Here is a 21,935-nt window from a genome sequence, read left to right as displayed (position 1 = left end):
ACTTCTGGTTCCAAATGAAGTGTGTGGTTGACTAGTTGGTTCATAACTCTGGTGTTTGTAATTCTGAGGTTCTACCATAATTAAATGTTGCATTGCGTGGGCTTAAGTGTGGGTTTGCCAGATGCTCTCAGTAATGGGCAGCACATAGTTGCACTGCCTCAGCAGAAGAGTAAGGATGAGCTTGCGAGTCACAGTCTCATCCCTGGCTCCCCCATTGCCCAAGAGGGAAGAAATTTGTATCAGCCCTAAACCTTATGCAGCTTCTTCATCTTCACAAGCTCCACCCACTGCCTACCAGAAAGCATAGTAGGGGAAGTAGCAAGTGCCCAAATGCTGTTCTCCTCACCCTGTGCTGTGACCTACAATAAAAGTAGGCCATGGAGGAGAGAAAGAGAAGCATATATACTATTATGCTCTAAAAAGGTAGTCTTCATTATTATTTATGAAGACTCATTAAATGATCGAATAAGGTCCTTTGACAGAAACTGAATTCCATTTGGTTTCTACCCACTTAAGCACATTTTAATGAAAGCTGCTCATTTAAGTATTCCCTTTTTAAAGTATTTTAATTTCTGAGTTGGCAGTTAGGGGGACAGCTGATTGCGGATCCAAAATGTTCTGTATAATAAAGTGTTAAGGCACATCATCCTTTGGTTTGAGGATGTCGGGAAATATTAGTTTTACAATATCTCAAAAGCATAATAAAAAAACAAAAAACAAAGCCCTCTTTCTATAGAAGAAGGCTCCTGAGGAGCATTACTGGAGATGTGTCAAACTGCTGTTTGGAAGTTAGGATAGCCCTGAACAGTAGGGGGTTATCAGACAATTGCATGCAACAGAGATGGCAAGCCACCAGCTCTGTTAATGTGCAAATGCCCTGAACTGACAGATGTATGAAACAAAATCATTGCAGGAAATAAAACGCATGCAGGGTTTTTTTTTTTAAATTAAAAGTGTTTTTTAGACTTGAGAATTTGGCATATAAATGATCTTTTGGTGACAGCACTCTTCCCTCCCCTTCCCCACACCTTTTGTGGCATTATATATATTTTGGTGTTAGTGGAAGGAGCTCACTAGCATTTGAATACACATTTTCCTGTTTATTTCATGCATGATAAAAAGATAGCAAGTTGCGAAAGAAGTTGTAAATCCATAATGCACATTTACTAGCTCAGTTGTTGTTCAGTCTTGTTTTTTTATAGTGAGGCCTCAATGATTTCCCATTTGATATAGTTGACCGGAAACGTTCATATCAACAGATAATCTCACAGTATACTGTCCTAAAGTAGTAGGGAAAAACTCTAGAAATATGTTTACACGCTCTTTTTTAAAAAATTGATTTCATCCTTTAAAAACCATGAGTGTATAATATTTCAGAAGCTATTCCTACGTAGGTTAGCGAACAATATTGTCAGCAGATCAGACATAGAAGAGTAAAGCACAACTTTGTAGATTTTTAAAATCCATTGGGACAAGTACTTTTTCTTTGCAATAAAAAGAAGACCCTGGCAGAACTGCATTTGATATAGACTTCTCCTTTATACAGCTCTGAAAATGTAGACCATAGCAAAAGACATCTCAAGAATACAGTTCATTTAACAGTCTAGCTAAATCAATAGAATCCTTAATGATTATGTTGTATTTTATTTACAGGAATTCCTCCCTTTTGAATTATTTATTGACACCAGATTTTACTGCCTTTTATTGTAGCTACTTTTAAAAATAATCAGTGTTCTTTGGTAATAAGTCAGGTAATATAAAGCCTGAAATTGAAATACTGTGGTGACAGTCATGGTATAAAAACTAAGATTTATAAACTTTCTTTTAAAATATGGGTAATCATGTTTCAGTGAGCTAAAAAATTAAGATTACTGGAAATTGTGTTTGCTTTTGCGTAGTGTTGGGGAGGGAAGGCTAACACTGATTTTTATCACACAGCACCTTTAATCTGACTTCACAGGAGTATCTTCTACTTCTAGTGGACTGAGGGGCAAATGCCAAATGGTTTTGGTGTGTGCAAGTCGAATAGCATAGGTGTATTTGTTGGCTAAAATAGCACTTTTACAAAGGAGCTTTTGTAAGGTATTTATATTATATTATTACTGAAGTGTCATCTTGAGTCACTTTTGTTTGTATTAATAATGTAGTGAGAAATGTGCTCCTTAATTTTTGTTGTTTACATTTTCCTTAAAAAATTCATAAATGTTATAGCAAAACGTGCTAGATCAAATATTCATTGGTTAGCAACAGTCAGAACACATAGGAGTTCAGGGTATTTTACATCTTAGCAGTAAAGAAAAAACATGTTTACAGTCATGAACTGTATCACTGGTTTGCTGGGGTGGGGAGGAAAAAGGGTATATATATCTATGGCCAGACTCCATTCCCCACTATGACTGCTTTGCATCCATCTGGTAATGGAAAGCAGCTGTAATGCTGGCTTAACTAGCAGACCAAGGACACCCCCTTTACCACCCCTTACCTCTCCCAAGTTGCCATGGGGATGCCATCCTTCCTCCTAATCACTAGCACAAGGGGCATAGGTATAAGAGGAAAGAGAGATATGACTTTTGTGCTACCTTAAGCCTTGGATCTGTAGTTATTGAAACAGCTCCTTAAAATGCCAGGAGTAAATAGGGGAAACTCTGGGGCTGCTCTAATTTATAACAGGGACTAATCCAATCCCCAGTTAGTACAGGATCCAGGAGCTGCAAAGGTGGCTGGCCTTATAACTATCTTTAGCCCCCACCTCACTCAGTTGTGCTGAGGACAGTTTAGATGCAGCCCAGGATGCAGATCTAATACTCTGAATTCTAATTATTTACTTCCCCCAGTTTGAGGGAGGGGAAAGAAGAGGTTATGTTACCTATCTAAATATTGTACATTTATATTGCTGAAGTTCTGTTGGAGGCAGACATAAAGGGTGTCATGGGGTGACCCTTGTTAAAATATTTATTAATATCTCTGGAAATACTGTTAGGTTTTCAGACTCGTCTTCTGGTATCCCCCTAACTCAAATATTTCTATCCTGCATTGTATTTATCCTCCCCCTCAATTGACCACCAGCTGTCTGAGAGTACCTTATTGACCATTAGTGTATTTTAATTAGTAACTGTCTTACCCTTTTCAATCTTTTTTTTTAAACTGATTTTCAGTTTTAATGCCCTTTCTCTCCAGTACTTTCGTTCTCCTCATCCCCACTCCAAGATGATTGTCCTGGTTTACTTACCATTGTGTTTAGCATTTTCTCTTTTCTTTCCAGCAATGCCAATATTAGTTTTTAGAGAGTTGTTTGTAGAATACACTCCTTTAATCCTTGTAAACATGACTTCATGGCTTTAAGGGATGGGGAATGGGGGGTGGAGATCATGCTAGAGCTAAGATGACAGCTGGGTTAGCAATAGAGATGGCTTCAAGAAATCCATGGAGCAGTCCTCATTTTGTTATGTGGAATAGTTCTAGGGGTAGCTACTATACATTCTGCTAAATGAGGGTATATGAACTTTCTCCTGTACCGCACTCTCAGCATACTTTTTACCCTTTGCACAGGGGAACTATGGGAAATACATGTCCTTTCCTGCTCCTTTCATATTCTGTGGAATGCAACCAATGTGAAACAAAACAAGAAACAGAACATAAAATGGAGCTATGATAAGGAGAAAACCTTGTTCCTTTATTATGCTTTGACTTTACTTCTGTTGTGCAATATTTGTGAAGAATCCTATTACTTGCTTTGCCCAATTTATTCACACATTAAATGAATCAATATGAAAACTTTTATAGAAGGATTATGCACCTTAGGAATTTTTCTGGTGATAGACTCCCCCACAGCCAGAGCTTAACTGCCTCAAGTTTACCTGCCTCAAATCTATGACAATCCTCATTAACAAGCTACAGAATCAGTCACATACCTCAGTGAGAACCTGTTTGAGTTTCCCCAGGCACATGGCCTCATGTAGATTTGTCATGCAGCATGCTAAACTTCCCTTACGCGGTATGCAAGTCTGTCTGAAATTGGTGTATATACCAAATGGACACCATATCAAGTCAGTGCTAGTTCCCCTCAATAACCTTCCCTTCATAAATTGGTGGAAAGATCCCAGTCATGTGTGCAAGGTTGGTTTGTTCTTCCCATCAAACTCCTTGTGACTGATGCATCCCTTGTACGATGGGCAGCTTATCTCAACTGCCATCAAGTTCAGTGCTGATGGACCCACCAAGGAAAAGAGGTTGCACATAAGCCTGTTAGCACTTGGGGCAGTTCATTGGGCCTGCACCATCTTTCTCCCAATGATTCAAGGACTTGCAATTCAAATTATGACAGACAACATGACAGCTATGTTTTATATAAACAAATGAGTATGAGCTATTTCATAACTCTTGTACTAGCAGGATGTTTGGTTCAGGAGTTGGTGTATCCACCAAGTCTCACCAGTAATACTACACCACTTCCCAGGCCTACAAAATGTCCCGACAGACTGTCTGAGCAGATAGTTCCCCATGGACCACGAGTTGACTATCAGAGAGTCCGTAGTATGGAGCATCTCCCAGTAGACCTCTTTACAAAGATGAGAACAAGAAATTACCCAAATTCTGCTTGGTTTTTTACCAGATGCTATGGTTTTTTACAGATAATATGCACCCATCCTGCTGATATGCACCCAAATGATATGCACCCATCCTGCTGATCCCAGTGCTTTTGAGAAAGATCAGGCAGGAGTTCCAATGTGGCTAATTCAGTTTTGGTCCTTGGGTCTGATGAGCCTATCAACATACCCTCCAAAACACTTGCCTCTTCTCTTGGACTTGATCTCCCAGGAAGATGGGAACATCCTGCATCTGAATCCATCTTTCTTCCACCTCACATTCTGGATGGATGACAGATAGAGAGATCATGTCCTTTAGATCTTCAAGACATTTTTATTGATTGAACGGGAAGGATTCCACCAGGCTTACATATGCTGCCATGTGGCAGTGGGTTGAGCAATGTCCCTTAACCCCTATAAACACCCAAATCCCAGATATCCTGGACTACTTGTTGATTTTCAAGAACTCAGAATTGTCTCTTAGTTCTACTTGAGTGGATTTAACAGCTATATCAGCACATCTCACTCCTCTCCCTAATCCAGAGTTGCATAGTTTTCTCCCACCCTATGGTGGCTGAATTCCTAAAGGGCTTTGCATTTGTTTTCCCCCAAGTTGGGGAGACTTACCCTCTCTTGACTCTCAATGTGGCCCTATAGAGTTTGATGGGATCCCCATCTGAGCCTTTGGCAACTTACTCATTGCTAAATTTATCCATAAAATCAGCATTTTTGTAGCAATTACATCAGCCAGAAGATTTGGGAAAATAAGGCTCTTATGACACGCCTTCCATATTCAATTTTTCATAAGGATAAGGTCACACGTAGGCTCCATCCCAAATTATTACCTAAAGTAGTTACTGGCTTTCATTTGACCCAAAGATACTTATCTGTTTTCTGTCAAACCACATACCAACAAGGGGGAGGCTAGATTACATATATTTTGTATCCTTAGAGCACTAGCTAATTATTTACTTTAAAACTACTGGTAGATTATTCTTAGTAAATGCAGACATATTGATAGGGCCAGGCCATTTCAATGCAGAGACTATCAAAGTGGATGTCGGTCTATATTAGACTCTGTTATAAATTAGCCAATTTATATCCCGCAACTCAGATTAGGATTTATTTTATTAGAGCTCAGGCAGCATGGGAAGCTTCCTTCAGAAGCTGGCCAAAAGATTCTGATCTTGGGTGCAAGTGGAATACATCTGGACAACACATCTTTAAGAACCACCATTGTTGTAAGGTAAGTAATTTCATAACCAGGTCCTTCACCTCCTTCCCCACAGCCCCTGGTGAAGGGGCATGTTGGGGCAGTTAGGGTGTGTGTCTGGAGTATGCTTCACTCCAGCTATCCTTACCTGGCTCATGGTCCCATGAAGCCATGGTTCCTTGAGAGCTTCTGCATGCTCAGCCCTTTTGAAAATCAGGCCACTTTATTTATGTGCCTAAATTTGGAGTCGGGAGTGTAAGTTAAGCACCTAGTCTTTGAAGATCTTGGCCCAGATCTGCAGTGTTAGAAGTGAAGACTATGCTCAGCTCCCATGTTTAAACAAAAATCAGATGCAGACTGAATTCCGCATATTGACATTTTTCACCAGAAATAATAATAATAATTTTAAAAAAATGATTTTTCTTTTATAACATCATTGATGCTTTTTAGTGCTTATAAATGCTGACGACAAATCGTATTGACTATACCAAGTTATAATGTAGGGAGAGGCTGAAGTTTTACTATTCATCACTGTCAATACAGGCAAAGAAACTGTGAAAATAATAGGAGTACTTTTGGGACCTTAGAGACTAACACATTTATTTGAGCATAAGCTTTCGTGGGCTACATCCCACATCATCGGATGCATAGAATGGAAGATACAGTAAGAAGATATTTATACATACAGAGAACATGAAAAGATGGAAGTACCCATACCAACTGTAAGAGGCTAATTAAATAAGAGAAGCTATTATCAGCAGGGAAGAAAAACTTTTGAAGTGATAATCAAGATGGCCCATTTTGGACAGTTGACAGGAAGGTGTGAGGATACTTTAACATGGGGAAATAGATGAATTAGTGTAATGACCGAGGCATTCCCAGTCTCTGTTCAAACCTAAGTTAATGGTATCTAGTTTGCATATTAATTCAAGTTCAGCAGCTTCTTGTTGGAGTCTGTTTTTGAAGCTTTTCTGTTGCAAAATTGCCACCTTAATGTCCATCACTGAGTGATTAGAGAGGTTGACATTGCTGTAAAGAGTCAGTTTCTTCTGATACTGAAAAGGAACTTTATTAGAATAAGAAAAACAGTATTATCACTAAAGCTACTCTCTCGGTCTCTCTCTCTCTCTCTCTCTCCACTTCACATGCAAAGTTTCTGCCTAGAACTTCTGCCAACTACTTCCTGCCTTGATTTATGCCACAAATTTAAAGAAAAGGACACATACTCTCACACCCATTGTTCCACTCCTGGACCTTTCTTGAGTACACACTGTCAATTCTGCTGGAACTCCATAGTGATTTTTATGTGGATATCAATTATTTTTTATTTTAACCTAAACCCCAAACTGGAAGCCTAGTGTCTAATATGTAAAATGAGCAGGCAGTTTTGGCTGTTGAAAAGTGTGAGGGAGATGGATAACCCTTTTTCTTATCTGTCCATAAATCACCAAAATATCTTGCTGCCAAGTGGGAGAGGACATTTTATTCAACACAAACACGTGAGATTTACTAGGAAAAGTTCTTGTGTAAAATTTGTCTTGGTGGAAAGGCAGTTTTAGGACAAAGTCCCTCTGCCTTACTATTGACTTTATATGCATATTCGTCTGGTGCTGATTCAGATACCTTAGAAAAATAAATATACAAATATGGTTTCCTTTTCATTTCCCATAGCAGTGGATGTTCTGTATCATCCTTAAACAGGATTTCTCTTTCTGACATTTCTATCTTAAGTCTCTGATTTTCAGTCACTAAGGACACATAAGAACATACAGAAGATGACAAAAACTTTTAGAGAATGCTGAACTTGTCATTTATTATCTGAAAACAATAGAGATGTTTTAAAGCAACATTGTTATGGTTGACAGATCCACATATGATTTTCCCAACTAAAAAAAAAATCTTCTCTTACGTGTGTAGCTTACCTTAAATATTCCATAAATATGCCCAAAAGATTATTAGGCCTCTGAAACAAAGCCAGTCTTCCAGTGAAAGGGGAGAATCCTTCCCTGTGCTGCAAAGGAGCAGTTGGTGGGTTTGTGTGGAGCAGAACACAGTATAGGGAGTGTCTTTTCCTCCCTACTCTCTAACCAACACAAACAGCAGAGTAAGATCTATGCCTACCGAGCCACTGAGCACTAGGAAAAGAGGATGAGCTACCATGCCAGCCAGCATGCCATGTTTTAGAAGCCAGCTGGATATGTATTACTCAGGGCCTATGCTGCTAGTTTTCTTTTAACCCTTAGCATTTTACATTCCAATATACTTGTTTGCAGCATTCCTCACTGCCTTAAATCTCAAAGGTGGGAGGAAGGGGGTATTTTTCTGGACTAGAGTATTGGCTCTTTTAAGAGTCTGGACCTGGGAGAAGGGGATGACTCACCTGAGCTGGTGCATGGGCTAGTGCCATTCAGTTAAGCTGCTGACCCCTGCTCATATTCCCTGGTCCAGAATCTCTGTTATCACAAAAAACCTGATATATATTCAACTAACAATCAAATATGTCACTTAGGCAAGGTTTACCAGAAGTTTGGGTCACCAAAAAGAATGGTTAAAATCTGTACTACTTAAAGGGTTGGGCAAAAGTCTCAATTTGTAGCATAAGGAATCCACCTACAGGAGTCAGTAACAGCTATATATAGCACCATATTGTAAAGTATCTACTGAAGGAATACGTTTATTCAGTCAAGAGTCTGGACTCACTTTGTTTCAGGGTTTGCTCTGACCAATCTCCTGATGGTCTTTGAAAGAGACAAGATTATAAATTATTTTACCAGTATCTGCAAAGACAAAAACTTCTGAACTAAGACCACTGTGGAATTCAGTTCTGGATTTCATTCAACTACAATGCAATCCAGGTATGATCCAAATTAGTAGTAGGTGTTCCTCAAAAATATAAGAGATTTACTTTGGAGGCAGATGTGCCAAATGCTTATTCGAAGTAATTAAGGCTGTAATGTTGCAAAGATGCACTTTCTAAACTAATGAGGTTTGCAGTACTGTCTGCGTCTGGAGCCAGATACACTGGGAAAGCAGTTTTACGGACGCTTTGGCACTCCTGCTTCTGGTATTGGCTGAAACGTGAAAGTGCAGATGCATGTGAAAATGTAAAATAAGGTTGAAAGCTGAACTTTCACCTGCCGAATTAAAAAAAAATCAGGCCGAGTTTGGTTTGGGAGATTGTTTGGGTTTTGTTTTATTTTATCTGAAATGGTTTGCTCGTCTCTCATCTCTGTCTCTGGTAAGTTTCAGTGAGGAAGCAGGAGTGGGGGACACCTGAAATGTCTATGCCTCTGTGTCAAAGATAGTCTTTTGAATATACAGTGGATCCAGTTCTCTTCTGCTCTATGGCCCCTTTGTTGCAATTCAGTGTAAAGGGGTCATTAAAGATGTAGAAATGGCTGCTGGACAATATCCCCACAGAGGTGCTGCCATGGAGATACTCTAACTTACACCAAAGGCCAGACCAGGTCTAAAGCTCCCTTCTACAGTTCCTACAGGAAGCACAGGAACAGGGTAACAGAGGATAAAGCTTCATATATTCACCGCAACAATTAAAGGAATATTACTGTTATTCATAACCAGATCCATAAATAACATTGCTCAGACTTAAATAACTGGGACATGACTCCAAACAGCAACAAAAAACCTCAATAGGTTCAGATAAGCACAAAAACAACTTTTTACCACTGCACTGGAAATTTGAGGAATGTGATACTCTTTGGGTTGTAGTTGATAGACCACCATGTAACAAATATGAGCAGATCTTGGAAAAATCATAAGATCCATTCAAGTAGCATCACTATTAATGAAAATGCCATCAGATTGATGAGTTTCTTTTTTTTTTAATTATTTAATCACTGATCTGTCTAATCAGATAGAAGGGGATTTGAATTGCAGTCCCAACATGTGAAAAAACGTTATTCAACAATGTCTGAGAGGCCCATTTGGCCATCCTGTATTTAAACCTTTATAAATGAAAGTAGTAGATTCTAATTTAATTGGAGAGCTCATGATGAAGGTTCCTGTCAAAGTATTGAAAAAGTTGCACTTTTCTTTCTTTAAAGATATACTTTACCTGTAGTTTAGACCTTCTCATTCCCATTGGCATGCATAGTGTCATTCATATTCACTAATCAAGAGTCAAATACACAATGAATGCAGAAGTCAGCTTTGTTTTCTCTTTGTGAAGTAGGAGTTTACATTCACTTAATTCATGCTTCTTTGGTTTGCATTGTCCATGAATGTGATTGTTTGCCAGCAAACACTAAGAACATAAAGTAAACAGTGTAGGTTAAAGACAGTGAAAGAAAAGAAGTAAGAAACAAAACCCGGAAAGGAAGAATTGCAAATTACTTTTTGCTGCAATATATTATTTAATAATTATTGCAGTTAGAACCCTTCAGGAAATGATTTTTAAAAATCACCAAAGTGAAGTACAAGTACAGAACTGTTTTGGCATGAAAAATGTGTCCCTTCTCACATTTTCCCACTTAAAAGAAAATGTATTATTGGCATCAGAACTACCCTGCCAGCACAAAGGGAAATATGTGCAGTTTCAGATCAATCCTCCCCTTAGGGAGGTGATTTGCAGTGATTTGCAGTGTCGAAGAGCCTTGACTCCAAATCCCATAGAAAGGGCTTCCTCTTTGTTTTGCTTTGTGTGTACGTCTTTCTGCCCAAACATGGCATCATACCTCTCCGAAACCAATGACAGTACAGTAGCATTAACTTCTAAAAATACAATTTGTCCTTGACTTAAATAATTTGAGGTAAAGTTAAAGCCGTATAATTTTAAGTAGATGATAATAAAAAAAACTACCCAACCCTACGTTACTATTATGTTAAGGTTACAAGTTTAAATCTTATGAATGTCAAATATGAAAATTAGAAGATGAAGACTTTCAAAGGATCTCAAACTAGGTTCTTACATCCTGTTTTAGCCTCTCAACTAAGTAGGCTGGGTTTCAAAACTGCTGAACACCCAGTGGATCCCACTGAAGTCATTAAGAATGTAGAGGTTAAGGAGCTTAACTGGAGGATCCTATTTTTTTGAAAACTTTGGCCAAGATTTTCATAGTATCATTAACATTTCCACAATGCAAATACTATATTTACTTATACATCTAATAGCTAATACCTATGCTTCTAATGGATTCATAGACTGTTCTCTGTTTGAACATTTAAACTTATTGATAAATCAGTGCAGGGTAGTTGATGTTGGGTGGGGTTTTTTTTGTTTTTTTCCTTACATTTTGAAAATTTCAGTTCCCTGTTTGATGTGTGACGGGTGGACTTGTAGCCTGACCCAAATTTGGGTATATATAATTGTAACTTGAGGATTGACAGGTTCTTGTTCTAAGATCAGGCCCAGTAAGATTATTGTAAAATTACCATATAATTTGGGAACCCTGATATGCACAGGTGCAATACTCACACTATAGGAACTCTCTTTATATATAAATATATGAATTGTTAATAATTTAGCAAAGTTATGCACACATTTAAACTTAACAAAGCAGATAGAGATAATACAGAAAGTACATTTGGACATCCATACTTACACCCTTATCTTTTATACTTAACCATTATCGTTCTCATCTCCGTCATCCTCCTCATCTTCCCCTGTGGCCATCATTCTGGTCCCTCCTACGGTCTACATCTTGCCAACCTCTCTGCTGCCCCTGGGATGTTACTTTTATAGTAGGTCACGCTGACACTGCCATGACCAATGCATATTCAATAGAGGGCCTTATTTGTATTTCCTTCCCTTAAGGTGTCCGTTTTCTAGAGGTTAGTATATGTATGATGTTACCCTATTAGCATACACGTCAATTTGCTGTCATGGCAGCTTTGCAGTCAAAGGCCCTGTCCGAAACTTTCTGGATGCTGGTGTCAGCTATGTTCTGTGCTGGGGTCAGCTGTGTTCTGTGGGTGGCTGATGTCAGTATTCTGGACCAAATTCCCCCTCTTGCATGCTACTTTCAGTTCCCTATAACTTATGAGTTGCTTAAGTTTATCTATACCAAAGGTTATAGGCCTCAAGCCTCACACTATCTACTAAAGCCAAATCTTACTGGATTAAAAAGCCTGTAGGTTCCTTGCATTACTACTAAATATAGTAAAGCAAAATAACAAAGCAATGAATATAATACTGGTAAGTTGGCCCACTGGGCTACAGACTCCCACCCCCATTTGGGGAGGCTAGCCCCATAGCCCCACCCCTTCCACACGAGGTCCTAAGCCCCACCTCCCCTTCCAGCCAGAGCCGCCCGCCCCCCTGTGGCCAGAGAAGCCCCTGGCTGGCCGGAACCCCTAGCCGCTCCCCCGCTGTCACCGCCAGAGGAGCCCCAGGCCAGCCCCAGCTGGCCAACCGACCCAAGCCCCGTCTGGAGTAGCCCCAATCACGCCGGCAGGCCCGGGCCACAGCATCCCCAACCCAGTGTCCCATGGCAGCGGCTGCAGCTGGCCTATTATACCCACCCCTCATGCCCTTTTCCTAACATAGGAGGCAAAATTTAGATGAAATTAGAAGAGCTGTTATTTAAGATTTGTTTAGCCATTATTTTCCTGGAATTTTGCAACATGGGTATATCCCCAGGACATGCATATGATCTCCATTGTTACTTGGATTTTTTCCAACATGATTGATACCAGGAGTCCTCATCTGGAGTGGGGGACAAATGGTCACAAGTTCATGACCTGCCTTTCCCTTATTGCTAAATAGGAGGGTAGTTCCAGGAGGGATCCTACTATGGAAGTTGACAACCGCTGGTATAGACAGTCTTAAACCTGAACTATAAAATTTGTATGGAGCACATAATAGCTGGTGCCTAAATCTGTACTTGGGTTAATTTTAATTTAGACTCTCTGACTGTTTTGGTGCCTATACCTATATATGCAATCAAATCAACTTCATTAGATGAATCCAGCATCTTTTACCCATGTTTGGGGTGGGAACCATCTTTTTATTCTGTTCAAGATGTTAACAGTTATGCAAATAATAAATAATAATAATGAAAAATGGAATGTGGATGGACTCTTATAATCTGAGATTGCTGCTATATATATTGCTATATATACATACACATGTGTGCGTACGCATACACAGCAATACAAAGATTCAAGATTGAGCCTTTCGGGGCAAGGTAGAGCAAGGCCTTAATTTTTGTCAAACTTGGCATCACTTTGAAGTATTTAGAAAAAATGTGATTTGTTTGTGTAAATTAGTCTTCCATTTTACCTTGTCAGATGAAGTAAAATGTCCAGCTGGAAAAGGTCAGCAAATTTGAAGGCACCCATTTCTATCCCCATAATCCAATATAAGGAATTCTGATCTATTTTAATTGAACAATTTGCAAAATTCAACCCCCACAACCTCAAAGGTGGGGTGGGGTTTGTCTGGTCAAGCAGCAAGAAAGAGGGTGTGGATCTTCTAAGGGTTCCCCCCTCCTTTTGGTGGAGGGGAGGAGGAAGGGAATTAGGCATCACCTGATTTAGGGACTGGCTATAGGGGCTCTTGAAAGCCACTGGGCCCCATATGGACCAGCAGGGAGAGTTTACATATCTGTTTATGCCCTGACCTGCCAATAGAGCTCTGTCTCACATTTGGCCCACAGGCAAGTGGCCAGTTCCCTCTGGGAGTTCACAGCTGGGCTTCATCATTGAGGCTACTCTGAGATGAGATGGATAAAAGGTTATGGATAAAACAGACATTAAATGAAAAGTAAAAAATGTGGTTTAAAGTTGCACTTGTTTAATTTAAAAAAAAAAAAAAAGCTAAATTTAGTGGGCCTTGATCCTGATTGTGTTATTTATGGAGTACATGTTATTTCAGGATAGATCACACTATCAAGGTAAATGATTGTTCCTATTAACAAATTACAGTATTGCTGGAGAGAAGCTTTGAAATGTATTTGGCTCCTGATATGGCAGTTATTAGTGGTCCTTCAGCTGAGCATGGTTGAACTTTGCTTTATATTTTTATTTTCTTTTTACTGCCTCCCTCAATATAATGTACCTTTGCTTCAAAAAAACCCAACAAGTCTAACATAAAATTTTCGTTCACAATACATAGGTCACTATGAAAAGCATAATTTAGGCTCTCATAAAGTGTTTATAGTAAGCCGATCCTGTATTTTCTTGTCATTTTGTCACATATAGTGTAAAAAGCACTTTCAGGAAAGAGCAAGTTCATCCAGTTTAGAAAATTAACAAAGCCATATTGTGGGACATTGCTTGAAAAACAACTGTCATAAGAATCTCTGCAGTCCCTGGAAGCTTTATTTACTTGGGTGACAGACTGTTTTCTGAAGTAGAATTACTTTACGTTGATCCCTCACACAATAATATTGTATTGAAAATTTGGCATCTTCCTCTTGGGTGCCAGGCTTGTGTGATAGTAATAGAATTGAGAGTATGGAAAGGCTGACAGTGGCAAATGGGTTCTTTAATGGGAAGGGAGTGAATGGGTATAGTTTGAAAGAACAATTGTGGATAGGTCCATAATCTTGTTTCAACTTGAAAACTAAACTCTTAATTATATTTTGCAGGATATGAATGATTACTCCCCAGTATTTAGCAACGCTCTCTACAGGGGAATGGTTGCTCCCGATGCAATCAAGGGCACTGTTATTGCTACAGTTTCAGCTGAAGATCAGGATCCTCCGGTAAGCAAATGATTTTGTTAATACACTTCACCCAAGAGGGAAAAATCTTTAACCCTCATATGTGACCTAACCCTCTGAGCAACAAAGGAGATTATTATGAGTCTCGCACAGCAGTAGCTCGCATAAATTTTTTATCCCAGCCTGTTCTTTGTCATCATGGACATAGGCTGCATTTCAAATGATTTTTCCCAAGGCTGACAAATCAACGATACAGCTTCTTTTTGATGAGAAGTTATCCGGCTTCATGGCACAGATGATAAAAAGAATAGGCAGGAAGCAAACCCATGACTGCCTGCATTTGGAACAGCTCTATGGCTTAAAAAGAAAACAAAACACAACTTTGCAAGCTTGTCATTTCCTTGATTTGCAGTCATTGTGAGTTTCCAATCTATGTGACATACTAGTGTTCTACAAAACAGCATAGTTAATCAGTAGCCCTTTTTGGAAATGCAGTATTTGAACTGAGCTTGGTTGATCTGGGGATAAAGTTTATTTCTGCCATTGGTTTCTTATCACTGTTCTCTGGTGAAGTTCTTGATTGACAGAACTGTGCACATTTTTGACTTGTTAGCTTTTCTGATGAGTAATATCTATTTGTGTAATCAAGGAGGTTCATGAACACTGGTGACCAAATGTTACACTGAGGACAATAAAAGCCAAAGATATTCTGTCAGAAGTGTTTAATTTTAATTGTTAATGTTTAGAATATTAAGGAGAAGAAGATACACTCCAAATGTTCAAGGAGTGGTGTTCAGAGAGAGTGTTTCCAATGCACATTAAAAGCTAATGATAATATTTTGACAGAGTTCCACATAAATCAGGTATAGTTAAATACAGTTCATAGTAGTTTTTTTAACACTGTGAAGCACTGAAATTCTAAGGCTGTACTTATATAAGTCATATTTAGTATGCCCTGTCTGTGCTATCTCTCTGCAAAAAATCCAAACACAAAATGGAAAAGACCTTCAGTTGATGTTAATCAGTCTAGCTCCTTTGAAGTCAATTAGGTTGGGCTAATTTACACCAGCTTAAGGTCTGGCCCATTGTATGTTTAAGATCTGTAAAGATATTACTATTAAAATTCAGGTTAATAGTACCAATATGTATTTATTATTACTATACATTATTTGATTAATACCATTGCTGGGTTGAACTCTATACAGAACATAGAGGAAGACACAGTCTGTCTTCTATGGATCTTACAACATCAGGGCAAGATTTGGGGTTGCATGGAAAGGCTGAAGAGGTGCTAAATACTGGCAGCCATTCTCAGGCCCATTGTGCCTTAGCAAGGTGCAATGCCTCCACTAACATAGGGGAGCATAGATCTTAGCAGCTTCTGCTATGCCCTTTCACAGAGGTCAGTGTGCATATCCCTTTACTGGCCTAGCTCTCATAGCCATTGTGGATGGGGATTAGGGCAATAGCACCACCCTCATATTTCCCCATAGCTTTCTTTGGTGGTGTCACAAATGGGGCTAGCGGTTGGAGCAGGAGTCGGGAGCCAGGGACTGGAGTCAAGGATCAGAGTTGGAGTCAGAACCCTGGTGTTGAGCCCAGGGTCGGAGCCGGAGGCAGGAGGAAGCAAGGCTGGAGTGGACTGGAACAGGACAAGAATAAAGCTGGGTGGCAAGGCTGGACACAAGGCAGGGGTATGAGTAATTGCAGCTGCTGCTGAACTTAAAAACAGGCCTGCTGGCTTCCTTCAGACAATCAGGCGGGCCAACCAATCTGGTGGTCCTAATGCAACCCAGTTGAGCTCATTAATCTGTCTAGAGGATGGGCTGGCTAGTCCTCATGCTTAGCTGAAGGAGCACACTCAAGATAGATGGAGACTAATATTGCTGTCCATGATGGATTTTTCCAATTTGTGTGCCTGGGAACACAATGGCTGGGCAGTGTCTGTTCTCTGCCCTGGGGGAGTAAGACTACACACAATCTAGCCCTAATCAGGCATCCAGTGATTTTAGGACGAATTAATCCTGATTGCTCACACCTCCCATCATTTGTTGTCAAGTCATTTTGAAAATTCTTCTAAGATGATATTCTGAAACTTTAATTACTTTAGTGTTCTGAGATTTCCATCTGAGGTTGATATTGCTTGAAGCTTTGTTGTCATCAGGTATCTCTTTGGTATTCTATGTATTTGGTATTAAGGACATCAGTGAGGTGTGTGGTTCAGGTGTTCATATTACAAAGGACATTATCGTAACTTGCAAAGTTTGGCAATTTCATTAGAAAGTTAGGAGGAATATGGGTACAATGAAGCACATGCCGTATTTCAAGGAGTTCAGTGAGCAACACTGGGTGAAACTTGAACAGAGATGGCTCCATTTTGTCCCCTCAGGAACTCCCTGTCACTTAGGGACTCAGCAAATTGTCTCAATTCAAGAGATCCTCAAAGTAACCTGCAATTTCCTCACAGATAAAATCTCTGCTCGATTTACAGTTAGTCATCTCACATTAACCAAATAATCCACCCCTAGGAGCAGTTCCACTGTGTATGACATTTCTGCTTCAGCCCTGGGGTGACGGGGCTGAAGCTGTCAGCCAGCAGGGCCCTGGCAGTTCCCAGTTACTGCAGGGGCCTCCTGCAGCTCCCAGCTGCCGCCAGGAGACCTGCAGCTCCCAGCCACACTCCCTTTGAGCCACCATCCAGGGCCATGGTCACGGTCCACAGGCCCTGGATCAGGACTCCACCACCACCATGTTAGCAATATTCCCTTCTTGTTTTATTCATTGCAAGTTATCTGTAAATCCAGTGAACTCTGTGGGCAAGGCCAGGAGAGAGGCTATTTAGGATCCACTGTATCAATAGTAGAGCTGGCTGAAAAATGGATTTTCTGTTTTTCAGCCTATGGTAAATTCTGATGCTTCAAAATTTGATTTTGTCCCAAATTTTGATGAAAAGTCAATATATCTGAGTTTTTTCACAGAAAGGAATATTCCAAAATATTTCATTTTGATCTTATTGAATCATTTTGTTTCAACTTTGTCATTTTGACTGTTATAATAGCATAGAACAGAATAGTCTAAATATTTTAACTGTCATTATCATAATGAAATATTTTGATAATTTCCCATGAACATTTAGATGGAATTGGTACATTCCAGAAAAAGGTTTTGATTTTTGCAAATCCGCATTTTCCAGTGGAAACCTAGACTGACCATAGAAAAATTTAGACCATCTTTAATCAATAGACATGTACAAAAGAATCCTGTAATATATCACCAGATCATAGATAAAGTGGTGATTTGGCAACATAGTTTACTCCCTCAGAAGGTCCTGAAATCTGTCCAATTCCAACAACTACCATTGTCAGTGTATTAATAATTGAAAATGTCATTGTATGAGTTTTAGAGAGACAAGATGGGTGAGGTAATAATCTTTCATTGGATCAACTTCTTTTGGTGAGAGACAGAGCTGTTCAGCATAATCAGAGTTGTATGTAGTGGTCAGAGAGTAATAGATAGTGAGACCTTTGGGGATAATGTTTTGTTTCTTGCATTTGCTCAGGAAGTAGAAAAGAAACGAAATATTATCGCCACCAGTTTCACCATCTATAACCGTCTGACCACTACATACAACTCCAAATATGCCGAACAGCTCTGTCTCTCGCACAGAAGTTGGTTTGTGATGGGCTGGACTAGGTCCAGAGGCCCCCTGCTGGAAGCCTCAGAATCCTGCCACATTTGTCTCAGGAAAGGAGCAGTGGAGCTAAGTCCTCTGAGCAACCAAGAGAGGCTACAAAGGGCTAGCTAACCAGAGAGGCTGCAAGGAGCAGGCAAACGATGATGACCAAGAGGAACATATAAAAAGGAACTGCAGAGCCAGAGACAGACAGTTTCTTGCTCGAGGCAGAGGAGTGCAGATGGTGCTCCTGGCTGGCCAAAGGGAAATGCAGCACCATGGACAGCTCAGTTCTGGCAGGGGCCAGGGAAGTGAGAAAGAGCTCCTGGCTGGCTGCTGGGCCTTGAATATAGGAAAGCCCTGACATAAGGGTGAAGCATCAGTGAAGGCTAGAGCCTCAGGGAAGTGGCTTGGGGAATTGAAAGCAGTTTCATTAAAGGAACACAGTGGTACATGGCTGCTATTCTTAGGGTCCCTGGGCTGAGACCTGGAGTAGTGGCCAGGTCTTGGTCCCCCCATATGCCACCAGGGAAGTGTCCTACAATTGGACAGTGATAACCCTCAGAAAGGGATCTGAGCTGTTCAGATGCCCAGCTGGAGATCTGGGGACAGAACAGACCAAGAAGGCACTGCCTCCTGGGAAGAATCCAGCTGGAACTGTTTAAAGACTACAGACACACGCTACCACTGTTACATAATGCAATAAAATATATTATCATACCCCCCTTGTCTCTCTGATATCCTGGGGCCAACACAGCTACAACTACACTTCATACATCATGTGAGTTTGTATGACATTTAGCACAATGGAGTCCAGATATTGACTGTGACCTCTAAAAAGGACTGTGATAATATAATATAAAACAGGGGTCAGCAACCTCTGGCACGTGGCTCACCAGGATAAGCACCCTGGCGGGTCAGGTCAGTTTGTTTACCTGCCACGTTGGCAGTTTCAGCAGATTGCGGCTCCCACTGGCCATGGTTCGCCGTCCCAGGCCAGTGGGGGCAGTGGAAAGTGGCGTGGGTGAGGGATGTGCTGGCCGCGGCTTCCCGCCACCCCCATTGGCCTGGGACAGCAAACCATGGCCAGTGGGAGCCACGATCGGCCGAACATGCCGATGCGGCAGGTAAACAAACTGTCCCGGCCTGCCAGGGTGCTTACCCTGGCGAGCTGCGTACCAGAGGTTGCCGACCCCTATATAAAGCCTACAACTAAAATTTCCTCCAGTACTTCTTCCTTACAATGCTTTTTCTAATATTTATTTAAATGTCCTCTCTGCTCTGAGGGTGGGGAGAATGAGGAGTTTCCCACTAAAGACCAAGTGTGTGTGTGTGAGAGAGAGAGAAATAGCAAAATCACCATACATGGGATTAAGCTTAAATCCGTATATATGCTAGTCCATTCCACATATAGCTGGACCCTGAATCTATGCATATATATAAAAATGTGGAAATTTAAGCTAAGCCACGAAAGGGGAAAAATGAATAGATAAAATTTAGCCAAAATCTGAAGAACAATTTTTTCTCTTTACTTATTAAGGGAAAGTAATTTAATAGCATTTTTTAAAAGTAAATATGTTACTAATATATATATATCAATAATACATACACATTATTTAGAGAGGTGTGTGTATATATATGATGTGTATACATAGATGTATATTTCCGTTACAAGCGCTCTCTCTCTCTCTCTCTCTCTAAATGCATGCATAAGGGTTGTTATGGAAATAAATAGAATTCTATGCACAATTATTTTAATTAATCTAAAACAGAAAAAAGAGTCTAGAACAGAAAATAAAGTTAATGTTAATGGATTTTGCAATATACTGTTTGTTTTATAAAAAAGTTGAAAATTAAACTTAATCCTTAGAAACAAAAATAGAAAAGAAAAAGGCCATAAAGGTTTGCTAAAATGTAAAGAGGAATTCTCTCCCCTTATTAAAAATAAAACAATTTAATACATTTTTGAATAGTTAATATTTTACTTCCAACTAATGACTAACAATACTAAGCCATTTCCTGACTTTGAAAATCAGAGAAAATTGACAAAGAACAAATTGGCTTTTATTTTTTCTATTGAATTAAAGTTGCTTAGCTGTTTTATCCTCCTGGCACATTAGTATTTTGGGGCCTGCTTTGACATTAAGAGGTGTCATAAGACAGATGGGTAATGAATGACTGACAATCATAGAAAAAATAAAACAAATAACCTTTTCTCTGCTATTACAAAGCATTTTTCTTTAAACTTGTCTTAGGGGGATAAAGCTTTCACTGTGACCTTCATCAATTTTTTGGTACTTTTTCCATCTAATTGGATCTTAATTGGGCAATACTAATAAGTCTGTTTTATCACTTCAGGAAAAACCACTTAAGCTTCAGTTCTACTGTGAAAAGTGACTCTAAACTGCCAGTGTGGGATTCCATGTTTGTATCGTAACCAATTCCATATTAAATGTGATTCTGTGTGAACTGTAGATAATTAATATATTTGAATAGAAGGAAAAGAATTTGGATATAGGACATATCTAATTTAAGCTGTAAAAGATTGCTATTTTACAAGTAAAGAAAGAAAGAAGTATTTCCTAACTGTCAGCCTTATAAACGTAGCCTGGGATGAAAATCAGACTGGATTTTTTCCTCCTTACATATCACTCATAATAAAAGTTTTGTGGGTAGCCATGTTAGTCTGGATCTGTAAAAGCAGCAAAGAGTCCTGTGGCACCTTATATACTAACAGACATATTGGAGCATGAGCTTTCGTGGGTGAATACCCACTTCATCGGATGCATGTGATGCATGAATCTGACGAAGTGGGTATTCACCCACAAAAACTCATGCTCCAATACGTCTGTTAGTCTATAAGGTGCCACAGGACTTTTTACTGCCAATAAAAGTTTTGCAGACCAAATCAGGTCCTCAGTTACTCCCCATTATTTTCATGAGATCCCCTCATTGCATTCAGGTTTTATAGTGATGAGGGTGGTATAATAAAGTTATTCACAGGGTTGCTGGCCCCATTTAAGGGGAGTCCAAGCCCAGGCTACATGTGACAAGCTAATTTAAGGGGAGCTATTCAGTTAATTGAATAACGAGCACCTGAGCCATCCAATAAAAGGCCATCTATGTTCAATTGCCAGGAGGTGCTCAGAAAGAGAGAAACTCTTCTGTGGGAGGGGAGCTCCACAGAGACTGCTGTCTCCAAGAAGGAGGGTTGTGCAATCCGTGAGCCAATGGGAGATATTACAGGCTAGAGCGGTTAGGAATCAGAATCATTGGCCCCACGGTGGAGGGTTGTGCAACATTCTGAGCCTATGGAAAGAGACTTTTTTTCAAGTCTGTCTGTATCTGTACAAGTTTTTTCATGAAGTTGATGGATTTCCGCTCCATACGGCTAAATGCAGTGCCTTGCATAATGACAGGTTTCAGAGTAGCAGCCGTGTTAGTCTGACTAACACGGCTGCTACTCTGAAACCTTTTTTTCAAGTGTGGTTTGGATTTAATAAATTAGAATCCTAGTGGGGAAGTTTTCATACCTTCTGGACTTTGTGGCATTCTTAAGGGTCTTGAGAGAAACTGAAGCAGGGTGTGCCTGCAGCACCACACTGAGTCAGTGGGGGTGCTGCAGGGGCTGAATAAAATAAAAAAAGAATTCATTCAACCCCACTGTCTTGAATGAGTTTGCACAGACAGGACTGAGTGGAACATAGAAAATAATTCTGTTGATAATGCACCATATGGAATAGAATCCAACTCATTCTCACTTAGCTGTTTTGACTGTGTAGTGCCTGCAGGAGAAAAGAAAATTGGAAAAATGTTTGTCTCTTATAAAAGCAGCTAGA

The 21,935-nt window shown here is 39.9% G+C and overlaps 1 protein-coding gene across 22 annotated transcripts in view; it reads left to right on the top strand.

Annotated features, from left to right (window-relative positions):
• PCDH15 (protocadherin related 15) overlaps positions 1-21,935 on the top strand; it is a 790,091-nt gene that overhangs the window by 588,715 nt on the left and 179,441 nt on the right. For all 22 annotated transcript variants that reach the window (XM_039547294.1, XM_039547276.1, XM_039547275.1 and 19 more), the window contains one exon: positions 14,349-14,465. In XM_039547294.1, the coding sequence (XP_039403228.1) occupies positions 14,349-14,465 (117 nt within the window). The remainder of the gene's footprint in view (positions 1-14,348; positions 14,466-21,935) is intronic.

The sequence above is a fragment of the Mauremys reevesii genome, linkage group 7 (genome assembly GCF_016161935.1).
Source record: "Mauremys reevesii isolate NIE-2019 linkage group 7, ASM1616193v1, whole genome shotgun sequence".
NCBI classification, from domain to species: Eukaryota; Metazoa; Chordata; order Testudines; family Geoemydidae; genus Mauremys; species Mauremys reevesii.
This window is presented reverse-complemented; position numbering and strand designations above follow the sequence as displayed.